The sequence below is a fragment of the Perca fluviatilis genome, chromosome 6 (genome assembly GCF_010015445.1).
Source record: "Perca fluviatilis chromosome 6, GENO_Pfluv_1.0, whole genome shotgun sequence".
Lineage (NCBI taxonomy): Eukaryota > Metazoa > Chordata > Actinopteri > Perciformes > Percidae > Perca > Perca fluviatilis.
The window spans coordinates 27,940,743-27,961,607 of NC_053117.1; the positions used below are offsets into that span (position 1 = coordinate 27,940,743).

General features: G+C 40.8%; 1 protein-coding gene across 1 annotated transcript; it reads left to right on the forward strand.

Moving 5' to 3' along the window:
• Nucleotides 1-596: 596 nt before the first annotated feature.
• On the forward strand, nucleotides 597-16,691 carry erap1b (endoplasmic reticulum aminopeptidase 1b). The gene is made up of 20 exons (XM_039803840.1): nucleotides 597-614; nucleotides 920-996; nucleotides 1,421-1,947; nucleotides 2,406-2,544; nucleotides 3,201-3,335; nucleotides 3,582-3,702; nucleotides 4,310-4,464; nucleotides 4,679-4,792; nucleotides 4,943-5,074; nucleotides 5,308-5,439; nucleotides 5,654-5,737; nucleotides 6,742-6,899; nucleotides 7,386-7,465; nucleotides 7,606-7,789; nucleotides 8,453-8,609; nucleotides 10,396-10,580; nucleotides 10,765-10,926; nucleotides 11,050-11,190; nucleotides 14,208-14,289; nucleotides 15,340-16,691. The coding sequence occupies exons 3-20, from the start codon at nucleotides 1,451-1,453 to the stop codon at nucleotides 15,508-15,510; spliced, it is 2,829 nt and encodes a 942-aa protein (XP_039659774.1). The 5' UTR covers nucleotides 597-614; nucleotides 920-996; nucleotides 1,421-1,450; the 3' UTR covers nucleotides 15,511-16,691.
• Nucleotides 16,692-20,865: the final 4,174 nt, after the last annotated feature.

A 20,865-nucleotide genomic window follows, 5' to 3' on the forward strand; every position in this document is an offset into this window, starting at 1 on the left:
ACAAGTTATGGTTAGGGTTAGGGTTAGGGTTCATGTGTCATGACAGTGTCATGTGTTCATGACAGTGTCATGTCACGCTTATGTAGATACCTTCAAGTAAAGAGTTACCCAATTTCCTCTTCATATGACTTGGCTTCAGGGTCCTTTTAAAGCTGTGGAATTTATGAAGAGTTTTATTTTATTTTTTTATCTTTATCTTTTTTATCTACACATTTTTACAACTGATTTTTTTTTAATCAGTCAGTCAGTATGCTTTGGATACAGAGTATTTAGCATCAATCACAGACAGAATGTGTGTTTTGCTGATGCTCACTGTGCATAGGTATGATTATGGGACAGTTGAGTTTAGAAGAAAACTTTTGACTAATTTTGCAATAAATCCTCCTGTTGGAAAAATAACAAGTAATTGGCAGTTCAGTTTATTCACCTCAATTCAAATAATTTTAGTTAGTAGGCCTACCGTAAAATGTATTTATACGACCTTCGACCTTCATCAGATATAAAATTGCAGGAAGCAAAAAGAAACAGAAATTACCGTTTATGAAAGCAATGGCACACTCTTATGGTGAAATATATCATTACAGACCACAACAACACGGAACTTCCTGTTCAAGGTAGTTTCCTTCTATTTCCTACTGTAATGTGTTGCTGCTCTTGTTTTGGCACGCTTTTGTAACCATGCTGGACTAAAAGCTAACAGTAATGTTTAGAAAATGTTTTGGCGTATGTTATAGCCGGCCGGATGTCTTTATAAAAACCAGAATACTTCCTGGACTGTCTGTATGCTGCAGACATGAAAATACGTTCTGAAAAACAAAAACAAAAACATGTTATGTCGAATCTACAGTTCTGTCACCACAGCTGCCGGTCACTAAACGACCCTAACTGATATATTTATATTTCCTATGGTTTCTCCCAGCATGCAACTCTTCCGTCATCAGACTGTTTCACTTTCACTCTTGAATTATTTGTGGTAATACGGCGCGCGACGACACGGTAAGTTGAGCATTTTGTTTCCAATGTATAAATACAAATGGTTACTGTTGAGAATGGAAGATCATAGACGATATAACGCCTCGTTTTTGGTTACATTTTGTTTTTTACGATAGGGATTCGTGAATCGTGGCCATACATTAATGGACAGTTGTGTGAAATCGAAAGTGTTGCACTAACATCTCACATGTGTGTGCGTTGTCATTATCTTATTCACTGTGCGTTTGAGTGGCAGGAGTTTGATAAAGATAAGTGTGACACACCTAAATGTGATGCTAAATCTTTCATGGACAATAAAGTCAGTGATGGCTACTAAGATATCTGTATCAACAGTAACTCAGGAAGTGAGCTTTGTTATTCAAATAACACACAATAAAGCTTTTTCTGAACATAATCATGCATTGATATGATATGTGTATGATTACAGGTGGGAGGATTTCCTGCTTTCATTGTCACCATGTTAGCAGCACCTGTCGTGCTGCTGCTGCTGCTGTTGGTTGCCTTTCCTCCCTCATCGGGAGCACAGCTGCCAGGTCATGGTCAGGCCAAGGATGTCCCCATAGCCACCAACGGCCAGCCATTCCCCTGGGACCGCATGAGACTTCCTAAAACCATCTCCCCCTTCCACTACGATTTGACCATCCACCCCAACCTGACTACCCTCCACTTCACTGGCGTTGTTCGTATCCAGCTGGACGTGCATGAAGACACCAGCATCATTGTTCTCCATGCCAAGCAGATGCAGATATCCAACGTGTGGCTCCTTGCTCCTGAGGGTGTGAGGCCTCTCCAGGTGTTGGAGTATCCCCGTTTCCATCAGCTCGCCCTGCTGTCGGACTCGGTGCTGACCAAAGGTAGGAGGTATGAAGTTCAGCTGGGGTTCGCTGCCAACTTATCTGACAGCTTTCACGGGTTCTACAAGAGCAGCTACCGCACCAGCAGAGGGGAAGTCCGGTAAGACCACAAGTACTTATTTGTTTCTTTTAAAGGGAGTTGTACGTAGCATTTTAGCATCACTGAATTAGTAGCACTTAATTTGGGATTTATATGTACAAGCATTAAAATAAGACCATAATATTGGCGGCCTTTTCAAACTGCTTTTTCATATCACGGGATACTGCTGATGTGATGCACATTGGGTTTGATGGGAAATGTAGTTTTATTTTTTTGAGAAACCGCACTACCAACAGTATCACAAGTAAGAGAGACAAGATGCTATCAGTAATGTTAATGAAGATGTCATTTGTGAATGGTGATTATGAGTAGGCTACAACTAATTTGGCAATGATGAATGGATTTAGAAATGCTACAAATAGCAGCTTTAATCGTCATTTTAATCTTGCTATGCTGTAGCAATGTTGTGTTAAACATAATCTAACTTTTATTTAACTTTTATTTATTGACATTATTAGGGTTATGGCATCCACGCAGTTTGAAGCCACTTTTGCTCGTGGAGCCTTCCCCTGTTTTGATGAGCCCGCCTTCAAAGCCAAGTTCACCATACGGATTGTACGAGAGCCACGCCACATAACCATATCCAACATGCCCAAGGTACACTTGAACATAGCATTATCAGTTTGTAAAGTTCAAGTGAGGAATTATAAAACAAAATCGAGTTTGCCTTCAACCTTTAATAATGAAACGCACTAGACAGTCAAGAACCATTCTAATTTTTAAAAAGGTACTTCAGTCAGGAACACTCTTTTGATTTAACCATTTATTGCAGCACATGTAAATACAGTTATGATTGGCGCTGATGGCTCCGCTCTTGATAATTCTCCCTGGACCAGCCAAGCAGCATGCTGAGCTGAAACAGGGAGCACCATGCAGAAACCCCTGGGTAAAAAAGAGTGAGCCAAAGTAAGACATTGAAAACCATTTTAAACTTGGAGTCATGTTAGGACTCTGAACTAGGAAGGCGGAGGCTGGGGTGGTAGAGGCAGCAGCAGCAGTGAGTGAAGCAGCGTCACTGTAGCAGGGACCAGTGAGAAGGAAATCCAATTTAAAAGGACCTCCTTGATGTGAGAATGGCTGTGATTGGTGTGTGTCTGATAGGAATGATAATTCAATTAGCAGGCGTGTGACTTCCGTGTCTTGCATGAACAAACACTGAGCTTAATTTTATTCACCGTACACTGTCTGTTATTGACCTGTTGACCTCTCCTTTCTTTTCTCCATTTTGATCACTAAACACTTGTGTTTCTCAGGTAAAAACAGTGGAGTTGCCAGGCGGTTTGCTTGAGGATCACTTTGACACCACTGTAAAAATGAGCACTTACCTGGTGGCCTACATTGTGTCTGACTTCCTGTCTGTGAGCAAGACCACCCGGCATGGTGTCCAGGTGAGATGGACACAACAGACGCCGGCCAATCCGTCATTTAGTTCTCTCACTCAGAAACTGCAAACATAAAAAAATATTTGTAACCTTTTTTTAATTTACAATAATTTGGAGAGACCTGTTCAACAGTATATACATTATTCATTTTGAATGGTCATGTAACAACCATGCATCCATTGATAAAACTTACCATATTATTGCTGTAACATTAATACTGAGGAGTTTGCTCTTTCCTGTGATTGCCTTCAGATTTCAGTCTACGCTGTAGCTGAGAAGATCAACCAGACAGCTTTTGCGCTGGATGCTGCCGTCAAGCTGTTGGACTTCTATGAGGACTATTTTGATATTCCTTACCCGCTTCCCAAACAGGGTCAGTGGCAATGCTTGTTATTACCATGTTATTAAGCAACTGGAGTAGCAATATTTCCAGTTATGCAGTATTAATTTTGTAAAATTGAAGTTTGCTGTTTAAACTGTCAAAGAGCTGACTGAGGTAGTCAGAGCTTTATGTTGTAATGTACACATTTTTACTGGATGCAGTTTAAGAAAGGACTTGTCTACCACCACCTGTCTACCTCTGTAAACCATTGAAAAAGTGTGTCAAAGTCACGATTCTGTGTCTGTCTGTTTGGGATCTCTCAATTGTCTGTGGAACTTGTGTGGTTTGCATGGCGAATGTCTGTCCTTTGTGTAGACATCCAGGATCCCATCTTATCTCATGTCCTACTGCTTGGGGTGAGGTCACTTTGACAGCTTATTTATGTAAATTCAAAAGTGCTCTTTGCCCTGAATAGATAAAACATGTGTCCACTCTTAAATTAACAGAGAAGTTGTAAGTTTTTAAGACATTAAAACAGCAATATGTATAAAACATCTACAAAAAAAGTATTTGTGTTTTAGAAGTAGTTTCAGAGCAGAACTGAAGAACGTGAATGTACCATATGTAGTTGTATTTATGTGCTTGTTGTTCCCTGCAGACCTGGCTGCTATCCCTGACTTCCAGTCAGGGGCGATGGAGAACTGGGGGCTGACCACCTACAGAGAGACGGGCCTCCTCTTCGACCCTGACAAGTCCTCAGCTTCAGACAAACTGGGTATCACCAAAGTCATCGCCCACGAGCTCGCCCACCAGGTAGCTGGCCTTCAACTCTTTTTTGAAAGATAGAAATAATTGGTTAAAAAAATTGCTTTTATGAGGAGAGGATTGAAGTTGGAAGCCACTGTCTCGTGTTACAAGCTGAGACTAAATGTCAGCATGTGCAGTAGTTACAGATCTGAACTTCTGAAGATGCATTTGTATGCTAAATGCTGTTCTTGCACACAAATCTGTACTTCTTCCTGTCCAGTGGTTTGGGAACCTGGTGACGATGGAGTGGTGGAATGACCTGTGGCTCAACGAGGGTTTCGCCAAGTTCATGGAGTTTATTTCTCTCGACATCACCTACCCAGAGCTGCAAGTGGTGAGAGCTGAGTCCAGCGGCCTGACTTGTATCTTACGTAGAGAACATGTGAATTAGCGGTCGCCGGTCAGAGCATACACATCCATCTGATCATCATCTTATCTCCTCCTTCCACTCTCACATTTTCTCCCTCCTCTCTCTTTCTCCCAGGACGACTTCTTCTTGGGGAAATGTTTTGAGGCCATGGAGGTAGACTCCCTCAGCTCCTCTCACCCCGTCTCCACACCCGTGGAAAACCCCACGCAGATCCAGGAGATGTTCGACGACGTTTCATATGACAAGGTCAGCCGCGTTCTGTCAGGGGACCAACCATGTGGTGTTGATGCACTTGTACTGTATAGTGGAACTGTGCAAACGGTTATCTGAGCATATATCATAATTTGCATGAATTATTTATTCCCAAAGCTGAACCCAAACTTTGCAGTCGAAACAAAACAAAAAAAATCCATTAATCACCCAACAGAAAGTATTTGGATTGTTCATTTAGCCTGTTTCCTTTTTTTCTTCTTTTAAAGGGAGCATGTATTCTGAACATGCTGCGGGATTTCCTGACTCCTGAAGCCTTTGAGATTGGCATCATCCGATACCTCAAGCGCTACAGCTACCAAAACACTGTCAACAGCCACCTGTGGGAGAGCCTAACTAATGTGAGTGAAGTGGTTGAGGGATACATCACAATGGATGATGTAACATTAACATTAGAGCTTAAAACAAGCGTTGTTATTGTTCGCCATGTAAAGGTTTTTGTGGAGGGAATGACGCATCATATGGGACCTGGTGTGTTTGGGATTTAAGGCTAAATGTGTCCATGTCGGCACGGTTATGATTCTCTGCTAAAGCGTCTGCGCGTCTCCCCACCAGATCTGCAGCTCCGATGATCTGGACGAAGGCCGAATGAAACACAAAGAATTCTGCTCCCAGCGCGACCTCCAGTCTGGAGCCTCTGTAAGTGTTCACGCTTTGTAGCAACCAGGTTCAACAAAGCACTTGACAGAGCAAACACACTCCAGTGAATATCATAACATTAAGGTCAGCCAGTTTAATATTCTTTTTTTTAATTAAAGGTCCAATGTGTGGGAATTTCTCCCATCTAGTCTATTAGTTGAGATCAAATTCAATTTATTATTATATTATATTTATTATTATATTATATCGCAATCAACTCTCTCGCACCACGCCGTTCAAAGTACATATTACAGGTACGGTAGCCTTCACGCTTCAAAAAGCCGGTCTCTTGCTCTTTTCAATATCCTTTTTCTTTTTCTGGGCGAGGAAGAAGACTCCTGTTCCTGAAATGTGGATTTTGAATACGTGTGGTCCTCCATGTTTCTTCAAACTTCCCGGGGGCCGGGAAGCTACGATACCCGTTAGCAGCATTAGCATCACCTGTGAGGTTATCATGTGACAGCGAAAACGCGAAAGGCGGAGCAGTATGTCCTGTATGTCCCTTACCGGCTAACGTATTTCAAGATGGCGCATGAATATGGAGCGTCTACCCCAGTTCATGCGAATGCAAATGTCAAATTTCAAGCCAAAAGGAATACTTGGAATTGATGGTGGTGGTAAATATTCATGAAAAAGGACAAGTTTGTGAACGGGCAACACAGATTTTGATAATGAACAACTAAACACGTTACACACTGGACCTTTTTAAGTTAGTGGAAAAAAAGTGGAATTTCATACATTCCAATTTTATGGTTCCCAGCAGAAATCTTGTTTTCTGTTGATGTTTTTAATATTTTACATACATGATACTTTGCTGCTAAGAACTCAAATTCAGCATTTCTGTATTTCTAAAATGTTTCTATAGTACTCTCATGTAGCTGTGCCCCAAATCTGTCACTGTTTATGAAGTTAAATCATTTATTGTGCATCTAAATGTGAGATGTGCGTGTGTGTGTGTGTGCGTGTGTGTGTGTGTGTGTGTGTGTGTGTGTGTGCATACGCAGAAATGGTACTCTGGTGATGAGCTGGATGTCAGGGCCATCATGGACACCTGGACGCTGCAGGAAGGCTTCCCGTTGGTCACTGTGGAGGTCCGAGGTCGGGAGGTCAGGCTCAGTCAGGAGCGTTACCTGAAGACAGACGACTACTCCCTAACTGAAGGGTAACATGTCAAATGAATCCAGATTATTCGAGATTAACAGAGTTATGGCAGATAACGTGAGTGTGCATCATCAGTCATACTTTAAAGCCACGGTGTCATTCTCTATACGACCACCAGATTGTGACAAAGGAAGGAATTTCTAAATACTGCACACACTGTAAAAGTGTAGCTGCATTTAAAGCATGCAGTGAAGTGAAGTGTTTCAACTTAACTTGCTATAGTTTCAGAATTATTGTATTCATAATTCGTATTATTTTTTTAAAGATAATTTTTTGGGCATTTTTAGGCCTTTATTGTCAGGACAGCTGAATAAATTAAAGGGGAGAGAGAGGGGAATGACATGCAGCAAAGGGCCGCAGGTTGGAGTCGAACCCGCGGCCCGCTGCGTCGAGGAGTAAACCTCTATATATGGGTGCCCGCTCTACCAACTGAGCTATCCGGGCGCCCCATAATTTGAATTTTTTTAAATGATGATTGTGTTGTTAGGTTCCTGTGGCAGATCCCACTGACCTACATGACCAGCGCCTCCAACACCATCCACCGCTTCCTGCTTAAGACAAAGACTGGTGAGTGTGTTACTCAGTGTGATGAGTTTTTTTTTTTATATTGTTATATTTATTATCATTTATCCACATATTGTTCATAAAAGTTTATTTCTACAATTCCTCTTCACTGCAAAGCTTGTCTTTACTCCTCCTCCATGCAGATGTCCTGTACCTGCCGGAGGAGGTGGACTGGGTGAAGTTCAATGTGGACATGAGCGGCTACTACATGGTCCACTACGCAGGCGAGGGGTGGAACTCCATCACCAAACTGCTGCAACACAATCACACAGCCCTGAGCAGCAACGACCGCGCCAGCCTCATCCACAACGTCTTCCAGCTGGTCAGGTCTGTTTAAAGATCGGAAAATAACAGTTGATTCGGCTGTTTATCCCGCATTGCATTAGGGGTTGGGAGGGGGGAAATCGATACAGCATAGTATCACGATATATTCCGTGGCAATACTGTATTGATACACAGACGCCAAGCATGTGTTGGTCAGTTTGTCTGCTTGACAATCCCAATTTGCAGCAATAAAATTGAAGTGAGATGAACAAACAGATAAATTTAACTTTTTAAATAAAAAACGATGTTGACAAAGTTTCCTTTTGGGGACATCATTTGAAATTGGGAAAAATTTGAAGTTGGGAAAAAAAGGTAATAAATTGCAATACATCGAATATTGTGTTTAAAATCGCAGTAATATCATATGGTGACATAAGTATCGTGATGATATCGTATCGTGAGGCCTCTGGTGATTCCCACCTCTACATTGCATAAAAACTAGTTTTAGTAAAGGAATGTGATTGGCTCTAAGTTAAATTTGACTCACATTGACAATTACTAGAAATACAAGTAGCCTAATACTAACTTTGTGGAAGAAAGGGGATTATTTCCTGCCCAGGGTGTTTTGTGTATTTAAATATTTAAAATAGCCTACAATTAAATGTTGGCCAAAATGGACAAAAGTGCGGCATGGTGTTGATTTGCAGCCTGTTATGTGTGTTACAGTACAAAGAAGGTGAGGCTGGACACGGCTCTGGAGCTGTCTCTCTACCTGTCCAAAGAGACTGAGATCATGGCTGTGACTCAGGGCTTTGGAGAACTCGTACCTCTCTACAAACTGATGGAGAAGAGAGACATGGCTGCTCTGGAGAACCAGATGAAGGTTAGTGAAGGCAGCATTCATGGCACATCACAAAACATATTCCACGTATGTCAGGAAATTCATAAACAATCTCGCCTACCGGTCTGTCTTAAAAGTTGAAACTGCTTGAACTCTTAGGTACGTGTCATCAAACTGCTTCAAATGGTTTTTGGGACATTCAAACTTGTCTATGTATGTGATAATTCCAAAATGTCTATTTAAACACCCCAGTTGGTGCAAGGTAGTAAGAGCTTTTGCTACCACATTGCTGTGTTTTTTGCATTACAGCTACATGTGGTCCAATGAAATATTGTGAAACCATTGGCAGGAATGTGCTTGTGTGTCCAAAAAAAAGGGAACACCCAAAAAATAGTGCTATTCGAGGTCCAAAACTCCACAAGTAATCTTTAAACTGCAAGCACTTCTGTGTAGCAAGAAGCAGGGCTGGACTGGGACAAAAAATTGTCCCTGGTATTTTTGGCCCAGGCGGCCCACACCCACCGTGATTGGTCAGACACATTCCCTGCAGACAGTCCTCTTAAAATATGCGTGCATTCTATGATATGAGTTGCCTAGTGTTCTGCGTTCATGTGATCATTTTGGACCCTTCAAGAGGGGTCTAAAGACTTATCTGCTGATTTTACACTTAAATAATGAATTCATTCTTAGAGTTATGATTTGTATATTTATGGTATTTTTATTATTTGTTATTGATATTGTGTTGCCATTATTGTTATATTACTATTTTGCTTAATATTGGCTTAGCAACTTTAAAACAGTTTACTCTTAATTTTAACTATTGTAAGATTCACATTTTGTCGCTTTGGACACAAGTGTCTGCTAAATACTATAACCATAACTATAACCCTTCCCAAAAGCTACAATAAAGCTGAGAGTCAGACATTTTGGCACATTTTGAGGAATCCGCCTGTAGATTCTTAATCTTTTTCTCCTGTAATTTCTCTGCACCTCCCTTGCACTTTAGTGGTCGTTTTTCCATTTTAACGTGGATGCTAAACTTCCAGCATAACTATTTTACAGCTCGTGTCTCAGGGCCGGGAGGCGTGGCCATAGTGGGATTCATAAATTTGCGGCCCAGAGTGGGGAAGGGGGGTTACTGGATTTGATTGGGTCAGGCCAGTGCAAATAAAGAAAATTAACCAATGGGCCGCTGTGAGTTCTTTATGGGCCGGCCTGGCCATAAAATAAAAAAAGGCCTATCGGCGATTCGGCCCAAAAGTGCGTCGGCCCACCGGGAAAATGCCCGATATGCCAGATGGCCAGTCCAGCCCTGGCAAGAAGCATATACACCGAGTCATGGTTCCTTGCATACAGTAGTACAAAAAAAACCCTGAAGAACAATGGACTGTGCACATGTTGTATAAGCAGAGTGCTCCTTGTTAGTTCTGGCAGTTCAAACAAAGCATTGCTCTCATGCATAGAACCAGAATACTACACACGTTCAGGAAGCATATAGTTGAAACCTTAGTTATTTTCTTTTGTGAATGATGATAGTTTAGATTTAAAAATATAATGTCTGTAATGTCTAACTGTAATGTCCAACTGTGGATAGATTTAGGACTGAAACTGACAATTATTTCAACATTTCTTTGATCAACTCATTGATTGTTTTGTATGTAAAATGTCCAAAGAAAAATGACAAATGCCAAATCACAAGTTAACAGATTCTAAAGTCATGTCTTCGTATTTGTTTGTTCTAACCCACACTCAAACAAAATATCATCATAATTGAATAATCAATATTAAAAACAGACTGCTTTATATACTGACTGCATGTGTTTCTCAGGACTACATTGTGGATCTGTTCCGGGAGCTGATTGATCGTCAGGAGTGGACTGACTCTGGATCAGTGTCTGAGCGAATGCTGAGGAGTTACCTGCTGCTGTTTGGATGCGTCAGGAACTATGCTCCCTGTGTGACCAAAGCCACCCAGCTCTTTAACAGCTGGAGGGACTCTGACGGCACCATGAGGTCAGTGGTCATAAAATAGCACTCCAACATTTTCCTTTTACATATTTGTTTGCGATTCTTTCTTGCAAATACTGCCTGTATTCCGAGCTGAGTTTTCAGTATTTATAACCACTTTAAAAGTAAAAAAAAAGATTAAACGTTTTCAGATAGTTGATACTGAACTGGAAGCCTTCTCTGTTTTTAGCCTCCCTGTTGACATCACCATGGCTGTGTTTGTGATTGGAGCTCGAACACCCGAGGGGTGGGACTTCCTGTTTGAGAAGTACCGCCGTTCGATGCAAATGTCTGTAAAGAGCCGCATGAAGACTGCAATGGCCGTCAGCCCACTACAGGACAAGCTACAGTGGTGTGTACATTATAGCACAGCAGCACAAGCATTTAGTTTCCCTTTCTTTTTATACTCTCCAACTGCTACCAAAACTTCTATACCTTTCTGCTTGCCCTTATTTTTTTATCTTTCTGTCTGCAGGATGATGGAGCAGAGCCTCCACGGTGAGGTGATGAAGACTCAGGACCTCCCAGATGTAATCGTCTCTGTCAGCAAGAACCCCCGTGGCTACAAACTGGCCTGGGACTTCTTCCGCGCCAACTGGCACACCCTGATCAAGAAGTCAGTCAGCCCATCATGCATATATTACGCATTTCTCTTTCATTTTTACCAAAGTTTTGCAATTTTGTTTAATCCAAGAATGATTCATGTTAGCAAAATACTTCTTAAATCAAGATTCACTTAAAGCTGCAGTTTAAAATAACTTAGTGTCAGACAAGTAATGTAGATATTAAGGGTTTCACGACCGAAATTAAGTCACAATCTCGAATAAAAAAAATGGAATCGTCGGTGCTGCCATGCCCCCATGTCACGTCCGGTCGGCTTGCCAAGCGAAAAAAAAAACACACGTGTAGCCTGCTCGATGTAGCCCATTTCCTGATTGATTCTACCACCACTCCAGTGGAGGCGCTAATGAGCTAGATTAACTACACACAGTAGCAGAAGAAGACCAGCTACGATGGCACCAAAGAATTTCTAATATAGGAAGAAGTGCCACTCCCTCGTTACTTCCGGCTTCTGAACTGGTTGCAGTTCCACCAGAGTTCCAATATGGGGCTCACAGGCCAGTGCAGAATGAATGGGGCTCTATGGAGCTATACCCCTCAAAATCCACTTTTCTCAGGATATAATTTTTTGTCTAGTAATTTGAACGTTGCATTTGAAAGGGGAGGCAAAGAAAATACACACTGCTGGGTGTTAGATTTTTTTAAAGTCGCTTTTTTGTTCTAAAAAGCCTTTTAAAATGTCAATGACGTCATACACATATACGGCCAGAGATACTGCTTTACGGCAAGCTCTGAGTCGCTTCCTTTGTTCTCTCGAGGCATCGACAACACAGCTGACAGGTTAGGCTCTCCCTGTTAATACATGTGCTAGAAAGAGGTTTGCTAATGTTTTAAAGACCACACCGAAATATTCATTCTGATATTCAGGCTCTGCTTCGGATGCCGTCAAGATGGATCTCCAATCGTAATCACTCCTTCACTGACCAATCAGCATTCATTAGCAGAATGCTAGCGTGTTATGGGCAACAACGACTCCCCCTATAAGAAATCAAAAAGACATAAGTACTCGTTCATTCAACTTTCGACCTATAATCCATGTTGAACTTGGAAAAACTACAATCAAATCTGAGGTTTCTCAACGACAATCAGGCGAAAGAGACACATTTAGCCGTCTAGCTCCATAGAGTCCCATTCATTTTGCACTGGACCGCGATCACCCCCGGTGGAACTCTGGTGAAACTGCAAACAAATTCGGTACAATGGGGCTGGATAGGGAGTGGAACGGCTTTCCGTAGCCTGGCTTTGATCGCACTCAAGGGGGTAAGCTTCGCTTCAGAGCTCAAACCTCCTATGGCGCCATTTTGATGCTACCAAACGATCACCCGACGTTAGCATTCCATTGACTGCCATTCATTTTGACGTCACTTTGAAAGCGAATAACTTTACATCTGAAGCGTTTAAAGACTTTTTTTTGTCCATTGTTTATTTCTAAAGAAACACGACAATATATAAAAGGCTCCATTACCTTGTATCTCACGTTATGGCTCCGTAGCAGACAAATAGGCTAACAATTGTATCATAACCACGCGACTTACTGTCGCATAGTAGAGGAATTACCATACAGTACAGGAGAAGCTCGCAGGCAGTTTCGACTTACATGAGCTGTTTAAGTTTAATTACTAATGTTAACTAGCATTTTAGTTAGCAATAATTAGCCTTTGCCCATGTTATCTCCTTACATATTAGAGAGAAAATCCCGCACACTGACCATTACGCAAGCAATAATTTATTAGAAAAATACAACGTTTCGGTCTCAGACCTTCATCAGGTAACATATACATCCTTATATCCTTACATATACCTACGCTCTCTGTCTCTGCAAGATTGGGAATGATTGAGATTTCTCTTGGCACAGCTACCAGAAGACTTACAACTTTCAGACAGGTTGCTCACGTCACATTTACGTCGTCTCTGTCAGTTGGAGGCTGCGCAGTAACGCTCAGCGCTCACCGGAAAAGTGCTTCTAATAGCCTTCACTGGTCTCCATCCAGAGCAACGGGATCTGTTGGTCCAGTTTATATACTGTCTATAATTGCACTCAGCTTGAGCGAAGCGTTGCTGGCACGAATGAGGTAAAAAAACAGGAGTGAGTCGGTTCAGTGACACTACTCGGGTTAATTAACTGGCTCAGTGCTGCGAGTCAGTCAACCTCCTCTAATTTAGCTACAACCAGTCAAAAGATAGCATGGCAACTGCAGATGCAGGAGACCCATCGACAGGACTTGAACCCCCTCCTCTTTCACCGAAGTCGCCGGTGTGGAAGTATTTTGGATTTCCAGTGAGTTATGTTGACAACGTTTGCGTTGTCGACAAAAAAGCCACAGTGTGCAAGCTCTGCTATGTGCGTGTACCATATTCTTCCACTGGCAGCATGACTAACATGGCAGTTCATCTGTGTGGTATATGTTCAACTTAATTGTTTAGAGAAGACTATGGACATGGCTGTTTTATTGTTTTTTGTTTGTTTTGTTGTGAACTTGAATGTCATCTTCTGTGAAGAAGACTGCAGTTACAAAAGAGAAACTAGATGGCAGGTTATAGATATAAGTTATTGTTATATTGTTAATAAATGTTTTAAATTTGACAACATAGTGTGGTACATACCGAACAAAGATCAGATATTATATTGCATAAAAGTGTAGTCTAAAAATGGCATAGCAACCTGTGCTTAAAAAAAAAGAAGAAATAAGTAAAAATCAAGAATCGAATCAAACCATGACCTTGGAATCGAAAATGAAATCGAATCGAGGATTTGGAGAATCGTGACACCCCTAGTAGATATTTAAAGTACATCTAAATTTCAGTATTTAATCCGACAGTTCGGGTTTTTTGGGAGTTTGTCGTTTTACTAGACCTTCAAGATTTACAAAAAATCTGTGACATAGCTTTTTTGAAAAACTCCATATGTTGGCTTTTGTTAGTACTGTAGCGTAAATCTGTAGAGCCTTAGCATGCTTGTGTGTTTCCATGAAGAGTTGTGTATTGTGAACTTTGTCTCTGTTTACTTCGTAGATTTGACTTGGGCTCAAGCACCATATCATACATGGTGACTGGGGTGACCAACCAGTATTCTACCAGGGAGATGTTAGATGAGGTAAGGAAGGCTGTGTCACTACTTTTGGGCTTCCATTACTTCTGTCTGTATTTAGAAAGTGTGTGCTGATGCCCCAAGAACATGGCTTTTTATTTTTTATGTATCCACTCCTGGGCCTTTGTCCCATTTGTTTTCCTTGTGTCCTATCCTTCCTTTTTCTGCTGTAATTTTTTTCCTAATTTAAAGGTCCCATGGCATGAAAATTTCACTTTATGAGGTTTTTTAACATTAATATGAGTTCCCCCAGCCTGCCTATGGTCCCCAATTGGCTTGAAATGGTGATAGGTGTAAACCGAGCCCTGGGTATCCTGCTCTGCCTTTGAGAAAATGAAAGCTCAGATGAGCTGTTCTGGAATCTTGCTTGTTATGAGGTCATAACAAGCAAGGTTACCTCCCCTTTCTCTGCTTTGCCCGCCCAGAGAATTTGGCCAACCCATGAGAGAGAGACATCATGGCTTTCAAATGAGAAAAGTGGCAGTTGGTCAAGGCCACACCCCCAACCTCCACCTTGCCCCGCCCTCTCCTCCTCAATAGCTACAGACACAGAAATGGCACGTTCTGAGGAAAGCTCATTGTGGGACTGGCTCTAGTGGCTGTAATTCTGCACCAAGGCTGAATTTCTGGAAAGAGACTTCAGATACAGTATTAGGGGAACACTAAGGTCTATATAAAAGCATCCAAAGAGCACCATGTCATCGGACCTTTAAGAAGAAAAAAAAAAAACTCTTATGAAATACTTATTCAAATGAGAAAAATAATTATTAGCAATGAACAGCAGTTTATAAACCGGATTGTTGAGCACTGGTTGTAAAATACAACTGTTTTATATTCAACATTTTGACTGCTTTCAACAGCAAAGGGACATTATACGTAGATAAATACAGTTTGTTTATCTGGATTTGTCACTTAGTAATTGTAGAAACAAAATTTTGTTTACAGTCTGACTACACAAACGTGGCTGCTTTGGGTTTTAGGCTCGTTTATTAGATTAGATATTCAAAGTCATGTAAAATGTGGGATATGTTTTTAAGTCTTCCTACTCTGTCCTAGGTGATAGGCTTCTTCGGCTCTCTGACTGAGGAATCGGGCTCGGAGATGAGATGTATCCGGCAGACCTACGAGACCATCGAGGATAACATCCGCTGGATGGACACTAACCTTCCTCTGCTGCAGGCCTGGCTGGACAAACGCAGCCACAGAGCCGTCCATGAAGATTTATAGCTCCAGAGGAAACAAAAAAAAAACTGTTTAGATTGGACAATCATGTTGCTAAAGGCACAAACTTCAAGAGGTGTGGATGCAAGTCAAAAAAGCTTGAAGCATCTCCTTTAATTAAAATTTAAACAGCGTCCTAACTTACCCTCCCAAAACATAAAGATAAAAAACAAAAACCTTTTAGATGCTTTGTCATCTCAGTGCATATTATTAATTACCCCAAACCTGACTGACATGACTTGGCACTTATGTGTCACAATTTACTTGTGACTTGCAAAACAATAATTTTCTGCAACCTAAAAACTAAGTTATGTTCAGTCGAGGTGTTCCTCAGGTTCAAATAGATCGAAGTAATTGTAGAGTTCCTTAAAGAACCCTCAAATGGTATTTAAGATTTACTGTATGTAAGTAAGATTTAAGGAGGTAACTCTGTAAGGAGCTCAATGAAAGCTCTCTGCAGGAGTCGGGACACGTCAACATTTGTGCTCAGAGCTGTCTGTGTGTGTTTGTATTTTTGTTGGTCTGTGTGTGTGTGTGTGTGTGTGTGTGTGTGTGTTTTTGTGAAGTAGGGGTGGGTGAGTTTTTTTACTAGAATTTTCAAGATGTTTAAAGATGAATGCAGTGTTTACTGTGTGAAGTCTCTGTTTTTGTGAAGTTCATTTTTTATTTGTGCTGCATTATCGCTGCAGAAGGCAACAACATACTGTACAGTGTTGTACAAATAGTAAATGTTGCACAAAAGAAATGTACTGCACATTAGATATGCTAGATATTAGATACTAATGCACTTGCTAGAATATTTTTGCCCATTTTAAGGGTTGTGGAACCTTAATTGTCTGAAGTTAACAACTTCAGATCACACTGCTGTAAGATCAGATCAGATACAGTTTGCTTGGGTTTCCAATACTGGGAACATGAATTTGATTTCTGACACCACTTGTCCTTATTGGTAGCATTTTTAACTTTAATTATTAAAATTCTCATATAGATGACAAAATAAAGTTTATGATTAGTAATGTGTTGCTAAATGTATTTGGTTTATTCATGACAACAGTGTATGTCTTACTTTTATGCAACTGTAAAATCTTCTGTAGGACAGGATTCACAGCAATTCTATTATTTTGAAAGGACAATATGTGGTGAATTAAATAAATAAATATTGGACCAATAAAGTTACTTTGACTTAATTTCAATTTGTATTTCTATGATTGTATTGTATTCTATTATTTTATCTTAGTAATATTGGTGATCTCTGCATGTTGGGAGTTATGCAGATGTTACCTTTGTACCTTTTCACTCGTCTGATTAGCACGTCATACACTTTGCCAGCAGTAAAGATTAGGTGTCCAGGGGCCTGTTTCACAAAACCAGGATAAGGGATTAAGCCGGGATTTCCCAGTTATCCTGGCTCAATTTAGCCTTGACTCGATTTCACAAAAGCGGAGGCACATAAATCACCATGGAGATTTATTCTGTGCAGCTAGCCTGCTCCTGACCAGGCTAACAGACAGGATTTATTTAATCCTGGAACCTTTTCTGTTCACCCAGCACTGGTTTTACCCTATTGTTATTATCAGCCTGGATTAAAATACAGCATATTGCTGTTCATTTAAGAAAAGTTAGTTAAAGTTGTGACCATTATTTTTTATAATTATTCATGTGACAGTCATTGTTACTGTTATATTGCTGTATGAAGACTGATGTTCATATTGTTGTTAGAAGTTTGATGAATATATTATGGCAGTTTTTGAGATGATTAGAAAAGGCTGATAAAATTTCAAATGTGTTTCAAATGAAGTCTGTTACTAAGGGCAATACATACAATGCTGTACATTTCTATAGTTGACCAATGCCCTTGAATTATTTTAGTTGAGAATTTATTTTTTTATTATTCTTTAACAATAAGGATCATGTTTATTCCTCTTTCATGTGCATTGCATTTGGAATTCTTAGCACACAATTTGTGTTGTCCAGTAAACTGGGGCTATAATTTGGGAGGATTGAACAATTTTAAGAACATATTCTTGTTGTACAATCCTCCCAAATGATAGTCTTAGTTCACTGGACCAGTAACTATCTAGTGATGTAGGCTACTGTACATTCATATAACAACAGGTAGAGGACAACTCAATGGTTTTTGAACTTTTTTGCTGGGGGGAAATAACTGATGAATATACTCTGTTCCATTCATGTTTACAGTGTGCATGGAATTTATCACTTAATTATCTTTATAGTTTCTAGATTTTAGTCCAATTTCTTTAGTGTCTTTATTTTCTATGTCCATACAGTATATGAGGGAGCAAGGCATATAATATGTAGAGAAAGAAACTCGTCCTCTATAAAAAAACGCGAGAAAAAGCGTGGCAGATAATAGCGGACCGACTGAATGCTAGTCTAAAAATATCCATTTATGAACTACTGCTCTTAACTGAAACCATTCAATGAGTCACTGTCATTTGCAAAAACGAACAGTTGTACACTTTGCATTAAAAGCGAGCAGTGGAAGTTAATATGACTTAGGAAACTTATATTTTAGCCCATGACAGAGAGAGAGGGAGAGAGAGAAAGGGAGAGAGAGAGAGAAAGAGAGAGAGAGAGAGAGAGAGAGAGAGAGAGAGAGAACAGAGTGAAAGAGATATTTACGCATCATATTTTAGCGTTGTAGAAAATTGATCTTGATGGTAAATTTCAAGGCAAAGAGTACAACTGTTAATTTGTGAAAATGATTAGTAGACTAATCCTTGAATGGTATGATTATGACGGTTTCAATTCAGAGCAGTGGTCAGTTATGTTTAGGCTGCTTACGCATTCAGTCGGTCCGTGATCGTCTGCTGCGCTTTTTCTCGCTGTTTCATTACAGCGGCTGTGTTTCTTTTCTTTTTATACAAATACTGTGTTTCACGTCATCATACTTCCACAAAAGCGCGCTCAGTCTGTATAAAGTGTACAATGCGATAATCTTCCATTTTGGCATCAGTAAATCTGTGATCGACCTCGCGGTCTTTTGAGGAAAGCCGTGGATGCGCATCTATCTGAATTACTTCAGCCTGGCTCAACCTAGTCGCTCCTCCTCAGCCTGGCTTGGCCTTCGTGAAACACACCAAGCCAGGATGCACAGATTAGACTAGGTCAAGCCTCGCTTTATCAGTTATCCTGGATTTAGATATTCTGCTTTTGTGAAACAGGCCCCTGGTTTGTGGGGTCATTTTACAATCATTTGTTTGTTTTTTTAAAGGTCCAATATGTAATATTTGTACTGTAATAAATCCAAAAATGACACCAATGCCTCATCAGATATTAAGGAAACATGTTAAACTGAAATACTATCTTTTCTGACAACAGTGCTAATTTCAGTATTTTTCTTTTTGAAATTTACATTCCGTGACGGAATTTATGTTTATGTTTTGATCTGTGTGTTGTTATCAACGGCCCAGTTTGACAGCCAGGCTGGGTTGCCAGATATACCTGTAAAAACGTAAACCCAGCACGCTACAGCTGTAACGCAGTATTACGCCATGAAAGCAGCAAACAAACGAACAGGATCAACAGAGATAGATTCTACCCGACCTAAAAAAAGAAAACAGCATTTTTCTAACAGTTTGGTGACCAGAGACGTAACGACCCCTGGTAAATATTGGAGATGTATTTGAAAGATGGAGACAGCTTAGAGCCCAAAAGGACGCAGAATTGGCTTATTTCCTCCTGAACCGGTAAGCATTAGCTTCAGGCTAATTTATCACAGCTACTAGGGGCTTTTTGTCATTTCAACATTTGTGTACTCACATTGAATTATATAGCTAGAGTACCGGAGTTGGTTACTTGCAAAAACAATTGAGACAGTAAAGTGATCCCGACTGGTCCTGGCTAACGCTGCCTTGCTAACCCTGCTTACTGCTAACGTTACCGGGGGACCAGGCAAGCCCATGGCTGTTTACAGCGTGTAGCCTCTTCAGCGGCTGGAGCCGACAACGGTGAGTTATTTTAAACCACGAGAGGGGGGCTGTAAATCGGAAAGAGAGGACTGTGAGTTTGCAGTGTGTTTAGCGATTTTTGCCGTAATTCTAAGCCAATGAAGTGTGTTCCGTCGGCAAGGTAGTGGTATATTTAGCGTTTCGTATTGTAATTCTAAGCCGAGGAAGTGTGCCTGACTTGCGTGTGGAGAGGACGGTGAGGTTGTTGTGTTTTTAGCGGTTCATACTGTAATTTTAAACCGAAAAAGTGTGTCTGTCAGTTGGTTACAGAGCCCCGAATGAGCACGGGCTTTTATGACTGTCAATATAGCCAGAATCTAACGTTAGCTACGCTGTGCTGTGGAGTAATGTCTGGCTATGTGAGACTAGCATCTAACGTTAGCTACTCTGCTGTGCTGTGAAGTAATGTCTGGCTATGTGAGACTAGCATCTAGCAACATTGTTGTGAATGCTGCGGTCTCAGCCTGGCAACCTCCGTGAACTTCGAGTCTGGGCAGGAGGGGGCGGGGGAAACGACTCTCCAGTATTTTGAATTTGTACTGCAGTAACTATTTTAACCGCTAGCTGCCAGTATTACACACAATATTACATATTGCACCTTTAAGATTATTGTTTGGGCATTTTTAGGCCTTTATTGACAGGACAGCTGAAGAAATGAAAGGGGAGAGAGAGGGTGGAATGACATGCAGCAAAGGGCCACAGGTCGGAGCCGAACCCGGGCCCGCTGCGTTGAGGAGTAAACCTCTATATATGGGCGCCCGCTCTACCAACTGAGCTATCCGGGCACCCTTACCTGTGTTTCCATTCAGTCACACAAACAAACAAACAAACAAACACGCTTGATAAGTTTTGTCTTTATAATCAAACCAATTTTGAATGCTTACATCCCTTTACTTGTCAAGGGGAGTAGGCTACTATTCGACCTGTGACAACATTTGCGTGAGTCTGTGAAAATAGCCCCTGATGATGTCATAGTGATGTCATCAGGGGGGTCATCTCAGCTTGGGTTTAAAGACTACACATTTATAACAGAAAGTCTGCGTGACGAACAGGTTTGTATGACATGGGTGTTGAGTTGCATTATGGTAAATGTAGGATGCACATTGGGGTCAAAAACGTTTTCGTCTCAGTCTTTTGCAAGTGTTCCAACTTTATGCAATATTAAGGCTGGAGAACCTCTTTAAAACTGATCTCTAAAACATTGTGTTAAATGAAAGAAAACGCTCAAATTTAGTCAAAGAAAATCACGTGGATTCACACGTACACATGTTCCACTTCAGCCTCCTGTTCTTTCACATGTGATTTTAGGAGGATATACTTTATTTTACAGACAAAGTCGCAAAGTGCTTCACATGACAAACAAACATTTGTTAAAATACACTACATTAAA